At 51.6% G+C, this 27,423-nt stretch overlaps 1 protein-coding gene across 1 annotated transcript; it reads right to left on the bottom strand.

Annotated features, from left to right (window-relative positions):
* Window positions 1-87: 87 nt before the first annotated feature.
* Window positions 88-27,423, bottom strand: MYBL2 (MYB proto-oncogene like 2). The gene is made up of 14 exons (XM_065414837.1): window positions 27,404-27,423; window positions 24,901-24,994; window positions 24,132-24,203; window positions 22,004-22,096; window positions 20,028-20,248; window positions 19,725-19,881; window positions 18,544-18,816; window positions 15,759-16,133; window positions 12,854-12,993; window positions 10,390-10,489; window positions 9,411-9,524; window positions 7,929-8,045; window positions 5,908-6,063; window positions 88-216 (listed from the first exon to the last, which is right to left on the bottom strand). The coding sequence occupies exons 1-14, from the start codon at window positions 27,421-27,423 to the stop codon at window positions 88-90; spliced, it is 2,061 nt and encodes a 686-aa protein (XP_065270909.1).

Genomic DNA, 27,423 nt, shown 5'->3' on the forward strand with positions numbered 1-27,423 from the left:
CAAAGAGAATTCTTCTGTGTGTTCTTTTCCCCCCTCCTCTACTTAAAAAAAAAAAAAACCGTAAAGCAGAGAAAAACCAACAATCCTTCATGATAAGATCAATGTCCTTGACGTGTGGCTCTGTTTTAATGCACCTAAGATCTGCCGAGCTTTCTCTTGCATGATGAGCTGGTCTCGGGTTCCACCACAAGCCACTACTTTCCATGCACTGGACATCTAGCGTGGATGGGGGAGAAGAGAGAGAGATTTTAAAACACGCTTGTAGATTAAGATTTGGATTGCCATAGATGCTCTGAACAAGAACCCAGCCCTTCAAAGCACGCCGCCCAAAGCTAACTGACAGCCTTACAACCCCCCCCAGGGGTAAAGGAATCCCAGTATTATAATCCCCACTTGATGGAGGGGGAGCAGATACGGGAGTCAGCAGCCCGATTTTCAAAGGGCCCGAGGAGCTGAGCTCCCATGGGAGCAGTGCCGCTCTGCGCCTCGGAAGGAGCCAGGTTCAGTGACTGGCCCCATATCACAGAGCAAGTTGGGAGCCCAGTGGGGATCTGACCACAGCGGCACCTATGTTCCAGTCCCAGGCACAGCCCAATGGCCCTCAGTAAAAGATTAGAGGATAGAGACTCAGGGGAAGTCATGCTTGCATCTCCCAAGTACACAGGGGCCGATTCTCCAGGGTGCTTGAACTTTGCTCAGTGCGGGACCCAAGGAGGAGAAGGGGAATGGGGCTTCACATCCCCTACTCTTGGGCAATCCAAAGGCTGCAGCACAAGTTAGAGGAGTCTGAGGGCTGCCCTAACTTGGGCTCAGCTGCCGATAGACCCAGGAGGCTGTTGCAGCATCCAGAAACAGGCAGAATGCAGAGGTGTCAGTCATGCCCCTTACGCAGATGTCTGCCAGTGAGTGGCATGGAGCTAATGTTTGCTCTGTGCTACACAGGGACTCCCCCTCTAGACCACAGGAATTCCCTGGGAGCTGAGCCATACGCTTTACAGCCCCTTTACACTGGAAAAACCAACAGAGAATCAGGCCCCATGAGGACTGCATTTCTTAACAGCAAAGCAGCCAATGCAGCACCAACAGCTGCTCATCATCCAGCTATGGCTCAGTTGTCAGTGCATTTATGTGGGGCTAATTTAGTTCCAGCAAGTCATGTTACTTAATTTCCTAATCACATTATCTCTTACTGCTAGCGACTCCAAGGAGAGCACTGAAGTAACCCCCAAGAGCCCAATACTGCAGATGTCATCTCTCTCTTTGGGATTCCACAGACGGGATTTCACAATACACATGCAGGGGCTCCCTCCTCCCTCCAGCCCTCCCATGCTTTCAAGACATTTTATTCCTTTCTGCACCTTCAAATCTTTAGCCAGAAGTTATTTATGCAGCGGTCAGTGGCGAGAGCAATGCACTCCCACACCACGCTGGGAGAAGTGGTTTATAAAATGGACAAATTAACTGCAAGTGGGGGTTTATTTGGGGTGGAAGGGGGTTGATTTGCTGCGATTAAGGACTGTTCATTCATCACACAGAAAAGCTTTTACAACAGACAGATCTAAGCCAATTACAAACATCTGAGAAGAAAGTTATCCCTTCTGGCTGACGTCTAGCTGGAGACAAAGAGTCAGAGGTAAGAAGCAGGGTTGAGAAGTGAATCACTTGCACTTGTGCTTCTGGGAGCTTTCAGGGGATCTCAAAGCACCTTAAACACTAAGCTGTGCCCCTGTGAGATGAGTCAATAGTATAGCCCCATTGTACAGATGGGAGAGGTTCAGTCACTTGCCCCAAGACCGACAGTGGCAGAATCGTGAGCTGAACCCAGAAGTCCTGGCTCCCGTCGCTAGATAATGCCAAGTGGGGGCTGGTAAAGGTTTGCCAGGTTGTCTAATGAAACATGTCCAGGGACAGAAGTACGTACTCTTCAGAGAGATGCCATCTAACGGGCACCCTCCAGAAAGGGGTAATTTGTTTAGAACTGATGTCAGCCAAATGTATAGCCATTAACAGTCCCTCCAAAGCTGGCTGGGCACTGGCAGAAAAGAAAAAGGGGAGCAAGCAAAGGTCTTTAAACTACCCCTTGCTCACGGTTAGCTAGACAAGAGCCCAGTCGCCTCTGCAACTGGGCACACGTTTGGTCACTCTGGCTGTGCCTATGCTAGCAGCTTCCCACCATTGCACCTCCAACTGCGGGAGCCTTCATACATCTTAAGTCACTGAGTTATCCGGCCCTGCTCAGAACAGGCCTAGATGACACTTTGACTGGAAGCCCTTTGGGGCAGAGTCCCTCTTTTAGTTCTGTGTCTGTACAGCGCCTGGCGCAGTGGGGGCCTGGGTCCAGAACGGAGGCTCCTGGGTGCTACGGGAACACAAGTAATGGTGGTCTGCTGTTGCTACCACTAGTGGGACTGCAGAGGTAGGGATGCAATGGTGGTAAAATTAAGTAAATTGCTGGCATAGGCGAGACCCCTGCTTCTCTCTCTCGCTAAAGAGCTGGGGCAAGATTCCAGCGCCCCCCTGGAAATGTAGTGCGGAGCATCATAAAGTGATCATAAAGCTTAGTGTTTAAGGTGCTTTGAGACCCCCTGAAAGCTCCCAGACAGAGGAATTTCTCCCTAAATTCCTGCGCCTTAGTCACACTACACTAGGGACAGCAGGGTACCTGCTTGCCCAGCAGCGTCCAGGGGGGCGTCACCGATGAAGAGCAGACATTTTGTGCTTAAGTTTATTTTCAAATAAAGTTTCATAAAGAGAAAATGAAGCACAGAAATGGCAAACAACTGGGTCTAAGCGGTAAGAGTTTGGCTGGCTGCCTGCCTCCACCACAGTCCGAACACAGGAACAATTCCCACTCAGCTGCTTCCCCTCACCTGGGACTGTTTCCACCTCTCACAACGCACAAGGGTCACCCCCTCGGTCCCACAACCTACTTCACAGCTCAGTCCACCCACGCCAGCACATGGCTCAGCTCCTCTCCCTCCCACACCCTGGAATAGTTAGCTAATATCTAGGGTCCTTCCAAATTCATGGCCAGGAAAAACATGTAACGGACCGTGAAATCTGGTCTCCCCCCATGAGATCTGGTCTTGTGTGCGCTTTTACCCTATACTATACAGATTTCATGGGGGAGACCTGCATTTCTCAAATTGGGGGTCCTGACCCAAAAGGGAGTTGCGGGGGGGGTCACAAGGTTATTTTGGGGGGGAGGGTGTCACAGTATTGACACCCTTACTTCTGCGCTGCTTTCAGAGCTGGGCAGCTGGAAAGCGGCGACTGTTGGCTGGGCACCCAGCTCTGAAGGCACTGCCCAGCCACCAGCAGTGCAGAAGTAAGGGTGGCAATACCATACCTTGCCACCGTTACTTCTGCGGTGCTGCTGCCGGTGGCTCTGCCTTCAGAACTGGGATCCCGGCCAGCAGCCGCCGCTCTCCAACTGCCCAGCTCTGAAGGCAGTGCCGCCACCAGCAGCAGCGCAGAAGTAAGTGTAGCAGTACCACAACCCTCCCACAATAACCTTGAGGACCCCCCACCCCCCAACTCCTTTTTGTGTCAGGACCCTTACAATTACAACACTGTGAAATTTCAGATTTAAATAGCTGAAATCATGAAATTTATGGTTTTTAAAATACTATGACCGTGAAATTGACCAAAATGGACTGTTAATTTGGTAGGCCCTATTAATACCCGTTTGGAAAGCCCCTATCACGCTGCTGGTGCTATGGAAACAATGTATGCTTAAAACTTCCTGAAGAGAGAACAGAACCCAGAACTCTTCCCTCAAGGCTTGCCTCTCACAAGCCACGTGGCAGGCGGGAGGTGGGGGGACAGGGCAGGTTATGCTAACTGCTGCAGTGCTGCTCTCACGGTACTGCCATGCAGACAGTTCCATGCATAGAGTTCCCTCCTAAAGTTTTCTGGTGTTGGATTCTCACGATCAGCACAGTCGTTAAAGCATCTCCTGCTATTCCCCGTACACTCACAGATCACTCAGAATTAAACCAAATATCTTTTAGAGATCACTAGAGGGCTGACATTTAAGCCTGCAGTTAGAACAGCCCATAATATTCCCAACAAATGAACCTCCACACTGCAATAGATGGATGGCCCATCTAATCTGCTATCCTAGCTCTGACAGAGGCCAATGGCTGTTTGCAGGAAGGTGGGAACTCTCTAGAGTGTACCTTGCTGTGCCTGACCAGCCGGTGGTGGGGACGTTACCTTCCCCAGCCAGTGATCAGTTTAGGCCTCGAAGCACAAAGATCAAGAGCTCTTGCTACGGGATATGAAGTGCATCTCTCATGGCTACGGGCATAATCCGTTTCTGAAGCTCACTAAGCCATTTGCCTCGGTCTATCCTGAGTCTCCCACTGGAGAGAAATATCTGGGCCACAGACACAGGAAAATCCAGTTCCTGCAGAGGTGTCAGTAGCAACTCCAGGGTTAGGAGAGCACTGAGCTTTGCACTTACAAAGCAGGATGACTGTGTCTTGGAAAACAGAACAAAAACCTCCATGGAAGTGGGGGTACAGGGGGAAGCAAATTGCCCAGCAAATCAGTGGCAGAACCAGGAGCAGATTGCAGGACTCCAGATTGCTAATGCCCACATCTAATTCACTATAGCACAGCATCCCTACTGCTGCCCCAGGGAAGGTACTTTGGCTGAATTCTTTAAGCAGTATCCATTGATTTTGGATGCAAGGCTGAGATGCCCTGGGCCTGATGGTGAGAGATGCTGAGCTGATAGCGTTTTGATGTGTACTTTGCAGTACATTGGTTTCCTAGGACTTTTTTCCCCTTCCTTTCCTTGATCCCTCTTAGCATCACATCTCCCAGCCACACATATCCCCCATCTACCATCAAACATCCCCATGCCCCACTAGCCAGGGCAGCCGGTCAGCGCCTGAAAGCCAGGGCCTAGAGACTTTGTGGGGAGTAGAGTGTGATCAAACTTGCATCTTCCCAACAGCCTTGTTTTACGTCATTATGTAATAACCTTCCACTGCTGCAATTCTCCTCTGGCACAGAGCTGCAGGGTCCCCAGCCTGGAAGCCCCAAGGGGATCACCAGCATAAGCATGGTGATTAGCCAGTTTGTACTCCCCATGTCTGTCTTCAAAGGCCAGAACCGGATCATGAATAGAGCTGGTTGGAAAACAGATGTTCCAACCCACAACAATTTTAGAGATTTTGAAAAAAGAACAACTCCAATCAATCCTGAATTGGGGCGAAAAGCCAAACTTCCAAAGATTTCAGGAAACGGAATTCTGGATTTTTGATTGTTTCAAGTCAATCAAAATATTTTGTTTCAGTTTTGACTCTTGTGAACTCCTCTTCCCAGCCCTGAGATCCAGAGCAAGTGATTCTGGGAATGACTGCTCTGAGTGGCTGAATATGAGCGTCACGGTAACAAGGAGGTAAAGAGTATCTTGGTTTAGAGGGAAGAATGGTGCTCCCTTCAGCTCCAAGTCCCAGCAGATGGCACTGCACAGCAATGCAAGCTAACTCTCCTCCCCCGGGCCGGGTAGGGTCTCTGTTCCTATCCCCTGCCCTCTCAGGGGAAGAAAGGGTATGTCTACACTTCACAGCACGTCCAGGGCTGGCCCAGGTCGTCTACACTGCAGTTTTATAGCCCCGCAACTTGAGCCCTGCGAGCCTGAGTCAGTGACCCAGGCTCTGAGACTCATTGCTGTGGGGTTTTTAATCGCAGCGTACACACAGTGACCAAGGCAAAGCTCAGCATATGAAGCCTGGGCAGTGAGTGGCACTAGCATTCTGAGCTGTTGTGTTGTTCTCCAGAGACAGTGCTCTCTGCTGACTCAAGCTACCATCTCCCTTTCACCAGTACCGGAGGGACAGGGTTTCTGTAACCTCCATGCCTTTTGGGGGGATGGCAGTGCTGGCATTTTACCGGAGCGGGTGGTCTGAATTGGCTTGGGATCTTCCTGGAGGATGAAGTCTTCTCGGTCTTCACCTGCACCTGCACGAACCCCCTATTGAGCAAACCGCTGTCGTCCTTGCTGCTTGAGGAGGAAAGGTTTAGAGACCTCGAGAGGAAACTCACAGGCTGCAGGAAAAAAAACAAAAACCCATACACACCAAGTTAATTTGCTCCCTTACACTGGAAAATGCCACTTAACTAGATCCGTTCACTCGTGTTCCTGTATTCTCCTGTCCATGCATTTAAACTGCGCTAGAAACAGCATGTAAGGATGCTAGTAAGGTTCTACATGCAGGGAAGTAATCAGAGTGTCACCAGGCGATTACTTTTTCCAGACCTGATGCAGAGCTCTGTGCAGCTCGAAAGCTAGTCCCTTCCACCAGCAGAAGTGGGTCTATTAAAACAGGGGTTCTCAAACTTTTTTTTGCTGGGACCCCCTTTGAAAATATTTCAGGTTGTGATGACACCTCCACCCCCAATACCATGCCACCCTTACTTCTGTGCTGCTGCTGGCGGTGGCACTTCCTTCAGAGCTGGGCGCCTGGCCAGCAGCCGCCGCTCTCGAGACCCCCCCCCACACACACACAATAGTCTTGTGACCCCCTTTTGGGTCGGGAATGCTGCATTAAAAGAAATTCCCTTGTCCACCTTGTCTGTGTACAAGGGCGTGCCTATATTGCACCTGGGAGAGAGCATCCCAGCCCAGCTCCATAGACTTGGGCAGCGGGGCTTGCGCTGGCATGCTAAAAACATCTGTGTAGACGGGGCTTTGACACTGTGGCTTGGGTTCTAAAGCCTCCCTGTCCCAGGGTTCAGAATCTGAGCTCCAGCTCAAGCCACAACTATTTTTAATGCGCTAGCGGCGAGCCCCCTACTGCAAGGCTATGGCCCGAGGCTGGGAGGCTCGTTCCCAGAGGTAGTATAGACAGACCCTAAGGCCTAGCGAGCGGAAATCTTTCCATTATGTGCATTTAACAAATTTGGTTAAGTGTGTGTGTAGATTTAGAAACTCCCCTGCTCTTTGTGCCATCCAAACTCATATGACAGCACTGGGCTAGCACATGGGAGCCAGAAAATGAAACCGGCCAATCTATTTTCACTGTCCAAGCCAAGCACAGTGAGAGGTAGCATTAACAGCATGAGTTCGATTTATCATTCTCCCTGTCATAATAGTCAGCAGGTTGTTTGCTGTGTGCACTATACTGTTGTGTTTTTAAAATACATGGGCCGAATTCATCCTTGCTGCAACTCCACTGAAGTTCATGGCGTTACACTAGGGGCTGAACGTGGACCTAAATCTGTATCTTGGCAAATCTATTTCCCTTTAACAAGCTCCATAATCAAACGTTGATCATTGCATCAAACTTAATGGGGCACAAGAACACCAAAATGAATAAGAACTTTACAAGTCTAAGTAAATACACGAAGGAGCCACACGTCTGACAGGCGCTCTCACCACAATGCTCCAGTTATTTTATATCTGATCCTGTGAATAACCAACACAGAATGGGCTCTTTTCGGTGCGTTTCATTGTGTGTTGCATTTAGTGTTCCAGATATTCAGTTCTTCAGGGAGGAGAGGTTTACAGTGGGATCAGAAAGCACAATACGTAAAACATTAAGTTAAGGACACCCCTTCTCCATTACATTCAGCACCATGTGCATGACCTAGCACAGAGGAAGGAAGTGGACAGCCAGGTTTAAGCTGCACCATCCATATGGGTGGAGAAAAGAGGAAAGGGGAGGCAGTTTTCCTAGCAGGTCCTTCCCTCTTATCGTCAGGTTTATCTCACTGGCACACCTAAAGCCCCAGTTAATCCAGTATAGTCAATCATATTTCATAGCCGTCCTCTGACATTTCTGATTGTTCCTGTGTTTCAGAGATGTTCGCAGCCAGTCTCAAGTCTTCCTCTACATTCACACAGACATGTCTCATCATGCAAGCACATTTCTCATAGCATCTGTGTCCACCCTCATCTGAGCATCCCTGACCTGTGCTCTTTTGAAGCAGATGGACCTAGGCATGGTGGACACAGTCAGCTTCACATCCTCATCCACAATGTCCAAGGCGAGAGACTTCCGGACTTTCTTGATGGGACTCCGGTGCAGCTGGGAAACACAAGAGAAGCAAAGCAAGCAACCATAAGCGCTAGCCTGCAGGGGAGACAGAGCAATAGCAATGGGGGAAATGGGGCTCGGTGAGCATTTTCTAGTTCCGTACAGAGAGGGAAGGGTCACCATCACACATAACTGTTTGGGCGTGAGGGGCTGCGGACCACGGAGGCATTAAAACATTTCCTGTGAATGTCACTGTGGTGGAAGAGACCAGAGACTCACAACCACTGGCGGCTGAACACCTGCCTTTACAGAGCAGGGAGAAACTCCCCAGCTCCATCTAACCATGGGGCCTCAGGCCTATTCCAGGGGTGCCACCTCTAGAGTGCTGAGTGGGGAGTGCCTTCCCTTTGTCCCATCCACTGCTTGGCCTCTCGGCCAAGAGGGTGGGGTGGCTCATGGTGGGACAGTTCATGGTGGGGCTGCCTGTCCACTGAGACCCACCAGTGCGTTTCATGCAGGCCAGCCCCTCTACAGCAACACCTCTAGGGCTACATTGGGACAGCAACCCAAAAGCAAAAGGCCCCCCATGTCCCACTACCAACCCCATCCAATCTGCCTGGAGGCGGACGTTTTGAATGAACAAATCTCTCTCTTCTGAGGGTATTTTAAACAAACAGTCAAACCAATTGTCCCAGATGCAGAGTACAGATCCCGGAGACGTAGAGCTTGCCGTTGGCTGTGAGCAAGCTGGGGTACCTGTGCCATGTGGGTGGCAGAAAATCACATCACGTCTGGCATCGACAGACAGTGTAAATAACACCTTGTGTCTTTACTGTGACCATCACAGCCCAAGTGAGGGCACCCGCTCTGCCACGGCTTTTATTGGTATGATTTCTAGTATGGAGAACAACCGATTTTAAAAAAAGAAATCCCGGCAAGTCTAGGACGGGAAAGCCAGCAGAACAGGACCGGCCAAAACAGAATTTGCCCAGGAGGCCTGGGCTAACGTTCCAAGCCCTGGGAGAAGTGCCTGAGGATCTTTATTCCCTGCAGTGCTCAGAACCTCTGTTCTAAGTCTGAGCTGAGAGATGACAACTCCAGAAGCACATCATGCCCAGCATTTTGCTGGGGCATTGGGTCAGGACAGGTTAGGCCACAATCCAGAAGCACTTTAAGCACGTGAGTAGCCCACTGACTCCAGCGGGACTGTTCATGTGCTAAAAGTTAAGCATGTGCTCAAGTGCTCTGCAGAATCAGGCCCTTAGCGGGAAGGGTGCGAGCAACTAAATCACCAACTTCCCTGTAGCACCTGGGCTTTCCTCCGACTCTCCCACCCAATACTGCCCTGGCCCGAACCTGCACGAGGAACCGGGCAGGATCACAGCAGGGGGAGCAGCTGTAAGACGAGACACTCACTCCTTGTTTCCTTTTCTGTTTGTCAGGCTTCACGTCATCCTCTATGATCAACTCGATGCCAGCTTCGCTCCGGAGCACTTCCTTCAAGTCTTCTTCCAGGTGAGGGGTCTGCGGCTGGGGTGAATGACATTGGGGGAGGAACATAACACAGGGTTTACAGTGCAGGCTACATTTACATGTCTGGATTTACGGTGCAGGTGAACCTGTGCTAATGCTGCAATTATGTCGTCAGTGGAGACCTCCCCCCACTGCAACTCAGTCTGCAGGGCCATTGTTCATTTCTTGGTGTGAATGACAAGAGCTCAGCCAGCCCGGCCTCTGCACAGGCCCTTGATGCAGCGAGGATACAGGACCCCACAGCAGAAGCTTCAGGAGATCAAGTGCATCAAGAATCTCATATACTTGTTTGGCAGGCAAGGGGAGCCATACCCACAGCCTGACTTCCCAGCTGGTCTACACAGCATCACTGGTTATTCTGGAATAGGCACCAGGTCTCCACTCGATGGGGAGTCCCAAACAACTGCTACACCCAGAAGAGAAAACTCATTTGGTCGGTTTCTTTTTAGGCTCACGAAGGAACCGAAAGCTGCAGCATGAACACAGGGGGTTTATAAAGTATCTCAGTCCAGTGGTCACGTATGGGAGCATATTCACCATGCCATTTTAGGACAGTGTTCCCCACGGCCACCCCATCTCAGCCAAAGAATGTGCCAACACCCAAGCACCCTGGTAACGTTAACAATGCAAACAGAAATGCCCAAAGACTGGCTGATGAGCCCTTTCGCACCACATATCCAAGGGCCCTTTCACTGGCAGATCATGCCAGAATATTCAAGGGTGAATAGGAGTTGTTGGTGAATGTTTAGATAGAAGCCAGGCAGGGGGTCTTTCCTGGCTCTAGTCATTGGGGGTCTACAGGAGCACAGCGAGTAGCACTGGACAGTGCTAGGCGGGGCATGCATGTTGGTTCAATACACACCAGTGGCCGCATCGCGCCATACTTTTCCAGGGCGTTCTTAAAAGGTGTGGGCGTGTGGGGCGTGTTGTCTGCTACGTATTTCTGATCTGGGGTGACAAACCTGCCAGCAGAGAGGGAGAGAGAGGAGGTCAGGAGCAGAACATGACATGCAGGTGTCCCCCGAGCATTCCCACCACAAGAGAGGACACATGCTCTGGCCCTCCAGCCCCAGGGCTGCACTGCCTAGCCTAGCACATGCACTCCAGAAACACCCTGCCACTCCAGACACAGGAACTGGGGTCTTACATCACAATAGCAAGGATGGTGTGAACCTCCCTGGCTGGGTGTGCTGCAGGGGCTTGGGTGGGGGAGAAAAGCAGGTGCTAAAGAGCGGAATAGCAGACATGCCTTCTACCAGCACCACCCATGCCGCTCTGACAGAGCCAGAGGTTATTCAGTTATATCTCCAAATCACTCTTCAGTCACCGGGGTGGGTGAAACACAGATCCTCACCCACGGCCCTTCCCTCTCCCACCCACCCCCACCCCCCACTCTGGTCTTGGGCACACAACAACGCACGTTGCTGCAGGAAAGGCTCTGGCTCAGACACAGCTATGTAATGCAGGCAAGGCCCTGTCTATATGGGGGAAATTGACCAGCACAGCTATTCGGCCATAATTCAGCTATTCTGGAATAACTGCCCCGTGTAGATGCTCTTCTGGAATAAAAGTGATTTTATTGTGGCACAATTACTCTGCTTTGTGAGTGAAGTGATTATTCTGGGACAGTGGCGTAGCCAGCTTCTCAGTGCAGGGGGAGCAACCATAAAAAAGGCGCCCCCCCAGCTCCTCCTCCGGCCACGCCCCCCTTGGCTCCTCCTCCGGCCGCTCCGCGCCCCCCCCCCCCGGCTCCTCCGGCCATGCTGTGACCCCCCTCGGACGGGCTCGGCGCGGGGGGGGGGGGGGCAGGGGGAAGGGGTGGCGGGCGGGCGCTGCTCGCTTCTCCCGGGGGCTGGGGGAAGCGGAGCAATGGGGCGGGCAGCAGCTGGCGGGCAGATCCCCTCTCCCCGGCAGCTTCCTGGTTCCCTCGCCCGGGCAGCCCAGCATTTTTTTCAAAAGTGGAGCCTGCCAGGCCGCCGCTAGGCTCCTGCAGGCAAGGGGAGGGGCGGGGGGGGCAGCATGGCCGGACTCCGGAGGAGCCATGGGGGGGGGGGGGGGGGGCGCGGCCAGAGGAGCGAAGCGGCCGGGCTCCTCAGCCATCGCGCTCCCTCTGCCGGGGAGAGGGGATCTGCCCGCCAGCTGTGGAGCGCTCAGCCGCCGAGCCCTGAGCTGCCGCAGGAGGCGGCCGCGGCGGCGATGTTGGGGTTGCGCTGAGCATGGGGCGCGATGGCTGAGGAGCCGGCCCCTTCGCTCCTCTGGCCGCGCCCGCCGCCCCCCCCCCCCAATGGCTCCTCCGAAGTCCGACCGTGCTGCCCCCCCACTTGCCTACAGGACCCCAGCGGCGGCCTGGCAGGCGCCGCTTTTGAAAAATGTACTGAGGGGAAGCGGCTGCTTCCCCTGAACGCTCCCTAGCTACGCTACTGTTCTGGGATAAAGTGACTTTTAATCTGGAATTGAGTATCCATGTGGGAGAGTTACTCTGGAACAGCTATGCACATCCGTTACCCTGGGTGGACAAGGCTTAAGAGGGAAGCATGCTCACAAACTCTCTGTCAGGCAGGGGATACACCTGTAGACACCACACAGTGGGGCAGAGTTACAGGGGTCTGGAGAGCACTTTTGGCAGCCAGGTCCATAGCCTAGTAACATTCCCCAGACAGACACATACCCAGAAGCAAAAGTTCCAACCCTGCATAGACAGAGCAGGTTCTGCCAGGCATTCTAGCACCAGGACAGGGCACTCAGTCTAATCCGCCAGCTGGGCACTCGGTCTAATCCACCAGTGTTCCTTCCCCACAGTGAAGTGGCTCTGGGGAAGGTGTGAAATATTTCCCTGCCTTTGAAGATGAAGGGTAGAACATAACTATAGAAATGGTTCCCACCTCACCATTCCAACTGAATGCCCTTCTGGTCCATATGAGCAAGACACACACCCAGCAGCATTCAGAAGAAACTGCTTTGGGGAGAGGCACTTCATCACCAAGAGCAGATCCCGTTGCTTAATTGGTGGGACGTTCCCCTTCCAGACCCAGCCTCTACAAATGTGTCTTGCTCACTTTAAATGCTCTAGCCCACTTTATAGTTGGACACCTTCGCTCCAGCAGGTTCGGCCCACAATTCACTATTAAAATATGTTACAATACAGAAGCCCTCCAGAAAAACAGAACACACTTGTGGGACTCGAAAATTAGACAAAGCCCACTATTTGCAGCCCCTTTCTTCCCGTGGGGGTGCCACAGCTACAGGACACCACTCCTGGGACGGTTTAGCCTCCCTGCTATGTGATGCAAGCTGGGATGAGGCTGGGAGAGTGGGGGATGACTTACGCTGAGTTTTTCTGGTGCAGCGGAGTCTTGTCCCTGTGCAGCGGGGTGGTCACTATCACCTTCTGACTGCACACAGGAGTGGAGGTCAGGGACGGGTTCTCCAACTCCAGTGTATCCTGTTTGGTCCAGAAGTTTAAGAACTGCCAAGCGAGGGAAAGAAAGAAACACAGAGAACACACTTCACATCCTGGGAAATTCAAGGCTGTCACTGACCATTAGCTTATGCTAGTTTTACTGAATTTAAAAGAGGATCGCTCACACTGACTGATTACATGTATTTTTGCTACCAATATGGCAGACAATATTCCCTCCACAGATCGGAAGACCCGGACTTTGCCCTGATCCACACACAGTTTTTGAACCAAAATAACTATGTCAGTTCAGCGTGTGACTTTTTTACCTGGTACGGATGTAGTTATAACCAGTATAAATGTGCCTTATACCAGTGCAGCTTATTTCTCTTTGCTTATGGGGATAGATATGCCAATATAAGTGTACCAATACAGCTGCGTCCACGCATGTATCGCTTTGACTATACTGATGCCGTTCAAGCTGTATGTGTGTGTTTAGCAAGGCTCCAGTGGGTGCATCTTCACCACAGGAAAACGAGTGTTGGCTAACATGAGTTAGCACAAGGTAAGTCCTAGTGAAGACGAGGCAGTTTGTAGTTTTCACATGAGTTAGCAGGTCAAGTAAAGCTTGCGCTCCGCCATAGTCTAACTCAGCCTGTTGACTCATGTTAAAACCACACACTGCCTCCTCTTCATGACGATTTTAACCCATGCTCGTAATTCCCATTAAGAGCATGCTTTTATTCCTAGGGAAGACAAGGCCAGTGAGGAAAACGCCTTCCAGGTGCCCCCACGCTCTTACCCCACTCGGGGCAAGAGTTATTTTTGTTACATTCATCGCAGGAGACCGGCCTTGTGTTTGGAGGAAGAGCCCGGGAGTCGGGAGATCAGCTTTCTGTCTCAGCTCTGCCACAGATTCACTGTGAGACAGCAGCTCGTGATCTCTGTGCCCGTGAAAATGTGTGATACCAAACTACCTCCCAGGAGGGCTCTGAGGTTACTGGCTCTAACATTGCCACGGTACTGTACAGAGAGGAGGAGAACGAACCCATCAGGGGCCATCAGAGGGGAGAGAGCATGAGACGTTCTGCACCAAAATCCACATAAGCTAAAAGGAGTAACTGGCTCTTATCCTCTATGCTGGTCACAGACCAGAGGGCGGCACGATCACACACAAGATGTGCATGGGGAGGTTAAACATGGAAAGTGTGGTAGTGCCCGAAGGCCAATTGTCCCCTGCATTCCTCTTTAAAACTCTCCTTTGCTGTGATGCCTCCAAAAATACAACCCGACAACAGTTAGGCAGATGGTGTGCTGAGACCACTGCCTGCCATGCTACCCAGTACTGTCTCAGGCCTGGTCTACTCTACAGCATCAGGTCAACACAAGGCAGTTTACATCGACCTAGCTATGGAAGTATCTACACTTGAATTTCACTCCCACTGATGTAACTGCCCAGCTACACTTCATAACTCCACATCCACGAGCGGCGCAGAGTCAAGGTCGATGTAGTTAGGTCAACGCAGTGTCAGTGTAGACACTGTGTTCCTTATGTCGACTGTTACTGGCTTTCGGGAACCATCCCACAATGCCCCACACTGACAGTACAATGGACACAAGTGCTCCTGGGGAGGACGCGCACCGCCAACACAGGTAGCAAAGCATAGACACGCACAAGCAATGTAATTACTGCAGCGGCTGGATGCCAACGTAAGTCAGGTCAACTTAATTTTGTAGTACAGACCTGGCCTCATTGTTCCCTGGTACTCCCCCATCTGTTGTCTCTCGCCTGCGTACACACTGCTGAGCGGCTGTGTTAGCAGCATGAGTGCTGGCAGAACTCAGGGTCAGCTAGCCTGGGTAAAAGGGGACCACACTCGAGGAGTCAGGGTAGGGCCAACATTGGAGTAAGAACCTGAGTTAGGGCTTGTCCTTGCTGCACACAGCATTCTCCTTACTGCAGCATCTGGTGAGGAGGAGAGGGCTTGGATTACAACACCAGTCCAAAGCTTTTGCCCCTAAACCTGGCTGGGTGACAAGCACATGGATTGAACAGAAGCAGCTTCTTTGATGGCTTCGGCCCTCAGGGTACTCCCCTCTCCATCGGGATGAGACACATTGCGTACACCACAATGATGCTGTGCGGGCGGTCCCGCTGTCCAGCAATGGGCCGGGCAGCTTCTAAGCAGTTTAGCTGAACGTGTACCCCATTATTCACGTGCCCCATCTCCCACGGCATGTCTAACCACCACAAGTGGCCAGAGAACCCCAGTTCTGTGGCTCAGCAGGGGAAAGACAGGCACCCTACACAAATTGCAGCGAGACTGGCCAGGGTCCTCCGGGGGCTGGTCCGAGCCTGTGGAATGAACTCCCCTCAAAACTAAGGATCATCTCAAACCTCTCCATTTCCCAATCCAAGGGTATTTCTTTGACCTTGCCTTCTCTAACAAAAAGCAACAGATATATTTAGATTTTTAAAAAAAACCCACAGCCTACCAAAGCAAGACACTCCTCTGCACCCGCTTCTCCCCCGGGGAGAGGATGAGAGAAGACACCTGTGCCCGATGTCTAGTCACGTAGCCCAATGGGGTCCTGGAAGGTGCTCAGATACGACTGCGATGAGCAGAGAACAGAATTCCATCGCCATCCTACACACTGGCAGTGCCCATTTCAAGGCAGGTGGCATGATAAATATTAAGCAAACAGAGCTGATCAGTATCGACTGCATTATGGCCAATAAATAAAGTACCAGCACAGACCCTCTAATTCACTCACAGTGTCCCAAGCAGACAGCAACAGAACGAGCTTTGCCTGATTCCCATCTAGCTACGTACCTGGGAGGGGGAGAAGGGCAGCGTCTTGACCGGGGTGCTCTTGGGCGTCATGCTGTTACAGGAGTCTATGAAGGAGTAGCTGGTGTTCTCCGTGACGGGCGAGAGGGAGATCTTCCTCTTCTTCTGCCTCTTGAGCACAGAGGGCGGCGTGCCAGAGCTCACCTCTGAGTGGGGGGAGATGGGGATCAGCTCGCCCTTGCTGCTTTTGCTCAGGTCTGAAATGGTGTGGCCATCCAGGCGATACTCTGTCACGTGGGGTACAGGAGCTGGGGGCTTCCTGGGGGCTTGTCTGACCGGGCTGTTGCTGCTGCTGTCGCCAGCGGCTGGATCCTCGGGCAAGTCGAAGTGACTCAGGTCACACCACCCGTCTGGGTCCTGCCAGACATGAGAGACGGTTAGAAATGGCCAAGAACGAGCAGCGTTCTGAGCCGCCACAGGACACGACCTCAGAGACCAGTGCACAGGCAGGGCCTAGCAAAGGGCTCCAGTGACCCGCAAAGGCTGAACATACGATCTATAAAAGACGTGGGGCCTGAGTCTGTCTTCCACACCCTGTGCAGTCCTTTACACCAGTGCAAATCAGTACAGCAGCATTTTACATCCACTTCGCACTGCTCGAAGCAACTGAACTAAGAGAATGGAGAATCTGACCCTTGGAGTTCCCAGGGCCAGCACTGCACCCTCTGTTGCCTGCAGGGACATTTCATTTACATGCTACATAAGGTCAGGGCTACACTACAAACTTCTGCTGGCAGAGCTGTCGGCCCGGGCACGAGGAGGCGTGATCCCTGACCAACACAGCTGAGCCAGCAAAAGCCCCTAGTGTAGTCACAGTTATATTGGCCAAGCTGTCTTTTTGCCCGGATAGTTTGTTTCACTCAGGGGCATGGGCGGTATAAGCGAAGTCAATATCAACTGCGTTCACACGAGGAGCGCTTTGCTGGTATTCCTACACTGGTAAAGCACTCCTCCTGTCGACATTGGCCCTTCTGAAGTCAGTGGCATCCTGCAATAGATTTTAAGATCAGCAAGGCCAAGAAACTCAAAAATTAATTCAAATGAATCCCCCACAACTGACTTCAGTTTGGGGCTGCATTTAGCGTCCATGACAGTAACAGACTTAGCAACACTAGAGACTAGGGGTACGTCTATACTATGGAGACTATTCTGGCATAGCTACGAGCCAGAGCTACACCAGCATAACCCCATAGCGTAGAGCAGTGGTCCCCAAACTTTCTACCTCGTGCCCCCCCACCTCCCGGAGCTGAGTGGGAGCGGGACCACAGCTTGCGGGGGGGGGGGAGGGGAGGAGACGACGGGGGGCGCAGGCAGGGGTATGGGGGCGGAGGTTGGAGCCATAGCTGGGGACAGGGGCGAGAGTGGAGCTTTAGCCAGGGTCGGCAATCGGGGCCAGCATCCAGGGCCCTGGGGGCAGAGCTGGGTGGCGCTCCCTCCCCGCCCCCCACGGGGGCTGGCTCCAGCCCCACCTTCCTGAAGGTTCTTCTGTGTCCCTCAAGGGGACCTCTGGTGTAGACACAGCCTACGCAGACAGAAGGGGTTTTCCCATTGGTGTAGGAACACCATCTCCCCGAAGGACGGTAGCTACGCCAACAGAGGCATTCTTCTGTTGACAACACGGAGTCTAAACTGGTCGGGGGGTGGCAGCTATGTCAACCGAACTTTTAAGTGTAGACCAAGCCTAGGAAAATGCAGACAGTTTCTCTACAAGGCTGAGATTTTCAAAGCTGTGTAAGAGATCTGGAAGCCCAATTCCCATTCAATGTAATGGGAATGGACTCCCAAACTCCCCAGGCACTTGGACAGTCTCAGCCCAAGCTTCTTCCACAAAGTTCAGTCAACGCCCCTCTATTCTGCCTCGCTTCCTCCCTGCTACTTCAGTCCTGGTCCCCACACAGCTTTGCCAATGGAAAGGACAGTCCTGATTCAGTCCTTCGCTTCTTGCCCCACATCGGTATGGATCCAAATGGGGCCACGTTCCCCCCCAGTCTAACATCCTCCGTGAACGGGAAGGTCAGTCAGAGAAGCCAGCTGCCTGGAGAGCTGAATAGGGTCCATTTTAAACAAGATGGCCAAGTCCCATTGATATTTTTAACCTGCCCCCTCTGTGACATGCTCTGTGCAGCGGCTGTGAGGCAGGCTGGCCAGGGCTAGCCAGTCAATCACACTCCTGTGGGAAGGTTTATGCTTTTGCTGTGTAATTGACTTCAGGTGGAAACAAACTGAGGACTAGATTGGGACTTGGAAGCATTCCCGGAGGCAGTGGGTCTCTGAGACACCCCTCACAGTCATAATTCCTCCCTGCTCCTGGACAGTAGTGATTTACGGCTGGCCTATGCCAGCAGGAAGTATTGCCCCCTGTGCTGGCTCATCTGCTCTGACTAGGAAACAGGGACAGAGCTACAGCTCTGCCTACTGCCCACCATGCCCTACGCTGCCCCAGCCCGTTACTCCGGGGGGAAGAGCGCCCTGCCTCGCTGGTTCCCATGAGCCTGGGCCCTAATTACAGGTAACCCCTGCAGGAGAGCAGGTGGGGGTTCTTATTTGCTGGTGCAGGCACGGAGTCCCATCTTGGGATTGAAAGCAGGCGGTGAGAACCCACAACGAATTGCCAGAGAGCCCAAGCCCGGAGCCTTTAATCACACAAGCAGCCCCACTGAAACCAACGCATCAGCAAGGATCGCTCGGGGGCTGCGGGACTGGACCACACCATTTGCCTCCCTCTCAGAGGTGTATATTAGGAGAGGAGACATTGCTCCCCTCTTACCGATTCCATCATATCCAGAGCTTCCGTAAAGGCTGGTCCCGAAGTCAGGCTCAAGTAGTTGGCAGTGTCAGCTGCCCATTTGTATGGAAAGGTGCCGTCCGGCGATGCGTCTTCAGGCGCCACGTCCTTTGGGGCCCCCTCGGCATTGTCCTCTGCCAGTGTTGCAGCTGCTTGCTCAGAGGGCAGCTCCTGGAAGCCAGTTGCTTCCTCCTCACTGGCTTCTTCCTCCTTTATTTCCAAGGTATCAGCAGGCCAGCTAGCGTGTAGGTTTTTCTTTGAAAACAGAAACACAAAAGCCATATATCAAAAGAATGCGAAGGTTGAAAAGTCAAGCTCTCAAGGTTAGGTAGTGCCAGGACTGAGGTCCCCCGTGCAACCTTAGTTCAGCCCCGTCGTGCGTATGCATTGTGCTAGAGTCTTGTTAGCATCATATGGGAAATCTGTGGCAGAGCCAGAAATATAACCCAGCTCCCTGGGCCACAGTCCAGTGTCTTAACCACAACAGAATTATCCTTGTTCTTCTTACAGTCCTCTTCACCAAATGGAGGAGTCTTGTACAACAATCAGTATGTGATCATGTAATTAAAGACTGTGCCATACTGTGCACGCGCACACACACACACACAGTCACTGAATTAAGGTTACACAGGCACCCTTACGTCAGGCATTTCCTAACTTTAGAGAGCGTGACTTAATGTTCTTGTAATGTAGATTTTTGTATGTAATTTCCGAGGTTAAAAAAAAAAAAAAAACCCAACACCCCTCTACCCACACAATCATGCATCATCAGCAGGGTTTGCACCCAGGATCTTCAGATCCACATCACAGACCCCTCCCACTTGAGCTCAAAGAACCGGCCTGTTATCCTCTATATGGACCAGCACCAAAGGATGGAACATGCACTGCGCCAGTGGCTTACATAACTACTTTCTAGACAGGAGAGGAGTTTTGGGAATCAGGATTCTTGGGTTCTATTCCTGGTTGAGAGCGTGGCAAGCTAGTGGGTACAGACAGCACAGCCAGGCACATAGCTTTGGCACATTCATTCTGAAGGGCAGCATGGCTGTGGATGAATGTCTCTGATCTGCATTAACAGAACAATGCACACCTCACCATCAACCAAAATGCAAGATCTTCCACTGCAAGGTTTAATCAGCCAGCTGATTTGCTTGGTGCTGTACCTGGTTCCTGGCACTCTGGACACTTTGGCTTTCTTCGCCCTCCACCTCCACCAACAAGTACAGGGACTCAGAGTCTTTTGTTTCACTGAGGAAACCTCCTGTGTCCACTTTCCGTTTGATGGTGGAGTTCCAGTGGTTCTTCACAGCATTGTCAGTCCTGGAGAGAACAGCCACAGTCAACAGGCATTTTAGAGCTGATGGCTCCTGATGAAATTAAGAATCCATATTCTCAGCATCCCTCAATACAGATATCTCAACAGCCTATCTGACTCTTAAGGCATTAACAACAGGCAAGGGCCCTACCTCCCAGGCAGCAGCTTGGCAATCTCAGCCCAGCGGTTCCCCAGAACTTTGTGAGCCTCAAAAATGATTCGGTCCTCCTCCTCCGTCCACGAGGACTTCTTCACCTCGGGGTTCAGGTGGTTGTGCCAGCGTTCCCGGCACTGCTTCCCCAGCCTGCCTTTCAGGTATTTTGCTATCAGTGTCCATTGCTTTGTGCCAAATTTTTTAACCAATTCAATTACCTTTAAACAAAAGGAAAATGAAGTGAATGAATGGATGGATATCGAGTGCACTTGTTTTCAGGTTTGCTTTTTCCACCTTCAGTGTCTCTACAGGGACCCATGGATGTCACAGTGAGAGAGTTCTGTCTAGAGGACAGTCTGCATGAACCATCACTCAGACCCCTGGGCATGAGTCTCCTTTACTCAGCACCTTGCGTTGTTATTCACACCAGTGCCACGTGTGTGTAAAATGCTGCCATTCTGTACGGGCATCAGTGACTATGCCGGGGCAAGGCAGCAGAGAATTGAGCTCTGGGTGTGGCAGAACTCTTCACAGTACAAATGTGGGTGATAGATTTTAAACCGTGTGCCTATTTCTGATCAGGTGACAAGCTGACACATGTCCCGAGGCTCCTCCTTCCATCTGTACCATGGGAAACTTGACTGCACTGACAAACTCCATCCTCTTTCTAGCTCTCTCCCTGGTCCAGCGAGACTATATCCGCAGCATGTGAATCACGTGAGCATGTTTAAAACTCTGCACCCAGCTACAGTGCCAGTGTGGGCAGCCTGAGCTCTAATCACAATTAAATTATGTTAACTTAAAACAAACCAACGTAGACACCCATGCTAGCCCCAAGTGACCATGCAATCTTGTTTTTCTCATCTTCATCCACCCTGCCCTGTGTTATATCTGTCTGTTGTTTTGATCCTCCCTTAGATTCTATGCACTTTGGGGCAAGGAATCAGTCTTTATTGTCTCTGTGAAGTGCTGTGCAAATTGAGAGCACTATATACATAGTAATAACGTAGGCTACTTTCTGTATTTATCCAGTCTTCCTTGGCTGACAGATTGTTGGCAGATTTTTATTTTTATAATGCCAAGCAAGGAGCTTTATAGACATCAGATGACCAAGTCCCTGCCCCAAATCGCTTACAATCTCGTATAGACAAGCAACACACCTTGCACAAGCAGTCACAACTCCCACAGAGTTGCTGGGGCCGAGATCAGCTGTGATGTAAAAGGGGGTGGAAGAACATGAGGAAGCAGGTATACATGGTGAAGCAGCTTCATTTACCCAGTCTGGTAGAGACAACAGCAGAAGGAGACAAAGGGAACGTCATGATAAGTGAAGACGCCGGAGTCTAGGACACACCAAGGGTCACAGCCAAAGAGGAAAGGAGAGATGCTGGCAGTAGTGGAGGGCCCTAGCAGTGAGGAGGAGGAATTGAAATGCAATGTAATGTGAAGGGACCTGGTCACAGATGCAGGAAAGACAGCAGATTTTCACAGTGACATGCAGGAGGAGCGTACAGGCAAGCACCAGGGTGCACAGAAAGGAGGAAGCAGCAGTAATCAGTGTGAGGTGAGAAAGGCACAGACAAGGGGTTAGCAGGGGAGTTGGACAGGAAAGGGTAGATCAGAAGATACTGAGACAGAAAAAAATGACACGAGGTAGCAACTGTCAAATACATCCTTTTCTCCCACTGCTAGCCCCCAAGTCCACACCTTGCTGGATCATTGTTCAAGCAGTGTGCTATGGGGAAAGAGGCGGTCTTTCAGATGAGCAAATCCCAGGGCATTTAGAGCTTTACAGGTCAAAAACAATGCCTTATTATGCAGCTTAGAAGCAGTTCACTGAGTGCACAGAAGGGTATCGAGTGCTGCTTTTTTGGGCTATATGTAAAAGGACTTCCAGACTGCAAATCTAGTGCCTTTCATGTCCTCCACACAGAGCAACGAACCCACTGACCATGACGCTGCCACCAACTTACCTTCTGATCCTCTTCCTTAGTCCAAGGCCCTTTAACCAAGTCTGGATTCAACACCCTCAACCACCGGTACTGGCATTGCTGATCGGTGCGGTTCTGCGCCAGGGAATTAAGAGCCATGAGTTAGAACAGAGGCCACAACTACAAGAGCAACACAGAGCAACTGAGGGAAACCTTCCATATTGGACTGGCTGTTTTATTTTCAAAAGATAACCAGGCTAGGAGTGGACAGCTCAGGAGAGCGACGGGAAGGGGACCCTGCCACCATTCACCTCACATCAGTGGTCAAGAGTGGTGATGATGTGACGGCTGAGATTGTGAGAAATGAGATTAGCAAATTCTCAGCCCCATTCCCAATGGAGGTGTTCACACCACAAACACACACTGGCCCCCTTTTGAGCCAGGTCAGTAGAGATGGGCCCTACAGACCAAACTCCTCTCTCAACCTTACAGATGGTCCCTGCTGGGCATGCCTGGGGCACACTGGCACATGCATGGGTGGGGGAAGCCTGCTCTGTCACTGCTGTCCTTGTCAGGTGGATAAACAGAAGACTCCAGTCTCTAGAGCAGGGGTTCTCTGCTGGGACCGCCTTTGAAAATATTTCAGGCTGTGACACCAGCCCCTCCGCCCCACCCCACCAACCATGACATCTTTACTTCTGCACTGCCGCCAGCAACAGTGCAGCCTTTAGAGCTGGGAGCCCGGATAGCAGTCGCCACTCTCCCAACCCCCCTACAATAGTCTTGCGACCCCCTTTTGGGTTGGGACCTCCAGTTTGAGAAACCCTGCTAGAGCCACCAGCCAGCATTGAAATCCCACAAACGCAGCCTCACTCACTGCCTCTGCCACCCGGAACAAGATTACAAACAACCCCCTGCAGAAAGAGATTCTGTCCAAACGTGTCAACTGTGTCATTAGCATCAACCCTTCAGAGCTTGCCCTTCCAGTTCCCAGAGCTTCAGCCATATGCTCCTAGCTCCTCTCTCTCCAGCACACACTGCTCCAGGGGTGCTCCCATCCCATGTCATGTTGGCGACTGGAAGCTACTCTGACAGCTACTAGTCACAGACGATGCCCATGAAAGTAGTCCCCTCCTAGCTTAGCACCTCCCAGCCTTGGAGGGTGAACCAGACTAGTCTGTGTGGGCAAGAATCAGAGGAGACAAGCAGTGGGGAGAGGAAAGTTGCTTGAGCCCAGATCCACCCTCCCTACAACCCATCTTGTAGAGGACTCTGCCTGCTGCAGGTAAGCCAACCTCCTTCCCATCCGGCCTGTGGTGCCCCACAGTATTGCTGTTGCTATGGCCAAGGCTGCTGGCTCAGCCGGCCATCCCAAGCGTCTCTGCTAAGGGACATCCCTCACCAATGCTTCCCTCCATGTGGCCGCCTGACACATTCGGACTGGAAATAAAGTGTACATTTTTAACAGTGAGAGCGAATAACGTGTCAAGGGTTGTGGTGGATTCTCCAGCACTGACAGTTTTTAAATGGGATGTTTTTCTAAAAGCTTTGCTCTGGGAATTATTTTGGGGCCGTTCTCTGGCCTGTGTCATATAGGGGGTCAGACTAGATGATCACAATGGTCCCTTCTGGCCTTGGAATCTAGGAATCTGTGATGAGCAGGGGGCCAAGAAAGAAGCTGGGAACCAGCAGTTCAAGAAAATGAGAGACACCCAGCACGGGGGGTGGGGGGGCGGCTGACTATTGACAGGGCCCCTATGCCATGTGCTACCATCTCTACAGGAAGGAACGAGGTTTGCACATAGAACCCACCAATGCACAGAACTCGAGCACGTGGGCTATACACACACACCTTTGCCTTATGCAGTCAGAACAGGGTCTGTATCCTAGTGCACCAAGCATGGGAAACTGCGACAGACACCCCTGAGTTCTTGTCGCAGCTCCTCCCCATTTCAGACGGGTTAGTTATTCTCCCACCCTGTAGGGCTGCTCCGAGGGGTCATTATTATTATTTGTGTTAGCAGAGCACTTTGGAGCCCCAGTCAGGGACCAGGCCCCATTGTGCTAGGTGCTGTACAAACACAACGCTGGCTCACGGCTGCAAAGCGCTTTGGGCATAAGAAGTGCCAAGTATCCTAACTCGCCCCGTCCCGCCTGCAGCTCCACTTACGGGAAAGTGACTTGCCAGGAACTTCCAGTCACTCTGTCCAAACTGCTTCACTAGCGTCTTCAGCCATTCATCCTGCGAAGAGCAAAGGGGTCAGCTTTCACCTGCACAAGCACAAGATGCTACAGCCACGCTGTTGTACAAGGGACACGTCACTAAGTATTGCAGCTGGAGAGATAAGGGCTTGAACCTTTGTCCTGTCATTTATAATCATGTCAAAAAAAAAAAAAAAACCCAACCCAAACCCAGCATCACTCCAGCTGCCTGTAGCAACACCCAGAAGGCAGGATTTCTAACTTGGGCCATAAATGGCTGGCATAAGTTTTTACACATACAGGCCCAGGCTACTCATTGAAAACAAGCGTTCAACTGCTGTAATTAAATACTGCTTTGGCCCACCTATGTTCTAACATAGTTTGATTCAAACCGCATGGACAGGGCCAAACTGTGCTCCAATCAGTGTGTTTTAGGCCCAGTAGAGACCTAGGCTGAGAGCTGGTCTATGCTGTTGGATTACAACATGGTAGGCCCTTGACATGGCTGGGCGGAGAGGGCTAACCCCCCACACCATGCTGCAACCCTGCCCTTGGGGCACAGCACAGCTCAGCTCAGGGAGAGCTCCTGTAGTGCAGACAGTTCACCCTACAGCTTCTCTACACAGGAAGTCCTGAGGTGCCCTAGAGAGCAGGCCTTACTCCTACCTCCCGCCACCCGCAGCCACTCTATCCCCACCCCCTCGAAGAGACAACACACGTTCCCTGTTGTCACCTACCTCTTCGTGAGTCCACTTGACCTTGCACCTGTTCTCCCGCTGCTCTGGCACATCCGAGTCTGTGTCCTGGTAATGCAGCTCATCTTGCTCCTCACTACACAAAACCAAGAGGGTTAGTTTTGTTTTATGAGAGATGCAGCAGCTGGAACAAATACCCCAGCACAGCCCAGAGCTCTGCCTCTGCTCCTGGGCCTTTTCACAAAGTTTTGGCCAAATTTCCCAAACACAGCTGCCTCACCTGAACAATCTAGGTATCAAGTAATTACCTGCAAATAGGGGTTGCACTCTCTGCTTAGGAGAGCATCTTTGCAAATCTGGCTCTGTTATTGGCAAACAGTATCAAGGAGCACAGCTCAACTCCCCTGTGACGCAAGCAGCTCTTGATGCCAACTGGCAGAGGCCACAGGGATGCATATGGGTTACAGGGATCCCCTGGGTCTGGTATTTACATATCAGTTCACCAAAGAGTATCATGTAAAGTCTCTACTGAAAGTTGGTGTCACACTGGCTGTGTTGCCTGTGGTTGGTAGAGGTGGGGAGCGGATCCCTGGCAGGCCCTGGCACAGCTCCTTCTCGGTAAAGACAGGTGGAAGTGAGGCGCCTCACAACCCCGGGAAGCATCACATCCCCATCCACCGCAGGGACAAAGACCCTTTAAAAACTAAAAGAAGATATGCAGCTTTTTACCTTTAGAGAGGAAGGATGGCCAAGTGGTTAGGGCGCTAGCCTAGTACTTGGGAGACCTAGATTCTCTCTGCTGCAAACTTCTTGTGTGACCTTGGGCAAGTCACTTAGCCTCTCTGGGTATGTCTACACTGCAGCTGGGAGCATGCCTCCCAGGCCAGGTAAAATAGCTTTGTGGACATTGCAGCGGAGGCTCGGGCTAGCCACCTGAACTTGGACCTCGGGGGCTGGGTAGGCTTGGATTCAGGTGGCTCGCCCATGATGGAACATCCAGAGTCCATGCCCCTGCGTTTGAGCTCAGATCACTAGCTTGAGCTGCTGCAGCTTCCACGCTGCTATTTTGAGCACGCTAGCTTGGCTCAAGTCTTTCTAACCAGGCTGGGAGGCAGGCTCCCAGCTGCAATGTAGACATACGCTCTGTGCCTCAGTTCCCCACCTGTACAACAGGGTAGCAGCACTGCCCTACCTCACAGGTAAACACATTAAAGACTGTGAAACACATAGATACTACCATAATGGGGGCCATATTAAGTACCCAAGGGAGACAGGTCACCAGTTCAAACCCAGCCAAGGTGACAGTGAGATGCTTAGGATCAGTGAAATAAGTAGCAGTTACAGCACACCAGCTGTCTAGTCACTGTCAAGTACTCTGTAGGCATTGACCACCTCTTCATGAGCTGCTCACATTGCCTCCATGACTGCAGCCCACCTCCCCTTCTCTCAAGCTGGTGATTACATGCCATCGATCTCCACGACAGCTTCATAGTCACATTGAAATAACATTAGGGAAGTATTTAATATGACTTACTAGCTAAGGAGGAGCAGCCACCAGCACCATGTGACCAGGCAGCTCTTCACAGCTCACAGTTTGAAAGCCACTAGCCCAGTCCAAGCCCATGACACAGGCCAGCCTCCAGCTCCCTTAACCAGATAGGTAGAGCAACTGGACTTGATCCGATAGGCTTAAGAGCTGTAATTTTTATTGAAGGAGGGAGGAAACAAATTGAACTCTTGATTCCTTCTCAATATTTAGGGAGAAAGAAGCTTTCATCTAAGCACACAATCTCAGACTGACAATGGGTAAAAAAAAAAGGCAAGATATTGGGTAGGCTTGGTCCTTACACCTGGAGCATAATATTTTTTGATAAACCACTTAAGTGGGTATTCACCCACGAAAGCTCATGCTCCAATACGTCTGTTAGTCTATAAGGTGCCACAGGACTCTGCTTCTTTTACAGGTCCAGACTAACACAACTACCCCTTTGATACTTGACACTTAGTGTGTGTTAGCTTGGTTTGCCTGTATACTATTGTCTTCATCACAGTAACACACCCAGAGGCCAAAAACAAGAGCAGGGCCTCATTGGGCTGGGTGCTGCTCCTACCATCTGATCAGCGACTGTCCTTGCCCCAAGGACTTTATAATCAAACTGGCACCTTTCACCAGCCCCAAACTGACCTGATCACTTGAGAGTCAAAAAAAACTTTTTTTCCATGCCAGATATGGCTGCTCCTCTCCCCACCCTCACATTTTGCAAGCAGGCCATTTTAAAGCAGCACTTTAACCCAGATCCCAGGCTGCCCCCCACTCTCTGATCGTATCCCCTTCCTAGCAGTCGTGGGGAGAATAATTCTGTGCATTACAGATTCCCCTGCGTGCCCAGCAAGATCCACCATAAAGGGGAAGGGAAATGGAGGGAGTGGATTCTCTCCCCTGAAATACCAGGGAGGGGGGGAATGGGGTAGGGGGGTGCAATGCAACAAACCCAGCTTACCCCCCAGGGCGGGCACGAAGCTCGCCCCATTGCATGAAACTCACCCGCGGGTCCTGCGAGCCAT

Source organism: Emys orbicularis, chromosome 12, assembly GCF_028017835.1.
Source record: "Emys orbicularis isolate rEmyOrb1 chromosome 12, rEmyOrb1.hap1, whole genome shotgun sequence".
Taxonomy (NCBI): Eukaryota; Metazoa; Chordata; order Testudines; family Emydidae; genus Emys; species Emys orbicularis.

Excerpts from the sequence above, each read along its gene's own strand:
- MYBL2 (XM_065414837.1), bottom strand. The coding sequence starts at position 27,423 with ATGGCTCGCAGGACCCGCGG. Across the intron at positions 24,995-27,403 it reads ATGGCTCGCAGGACCCGCGG|TGAGGAGCAAGATGAGCTGC; the intron begins GTGAGTTTCATG and ends GGTTTTGTGTAG. Across the intron at positions 217-5,907 it reads AATTCAGACCACCCGCTCCG|ATGTCCAGTGCATGGAAAGT; the intron begins GTAAAATGCCAG and ends CATCCACGCTAG.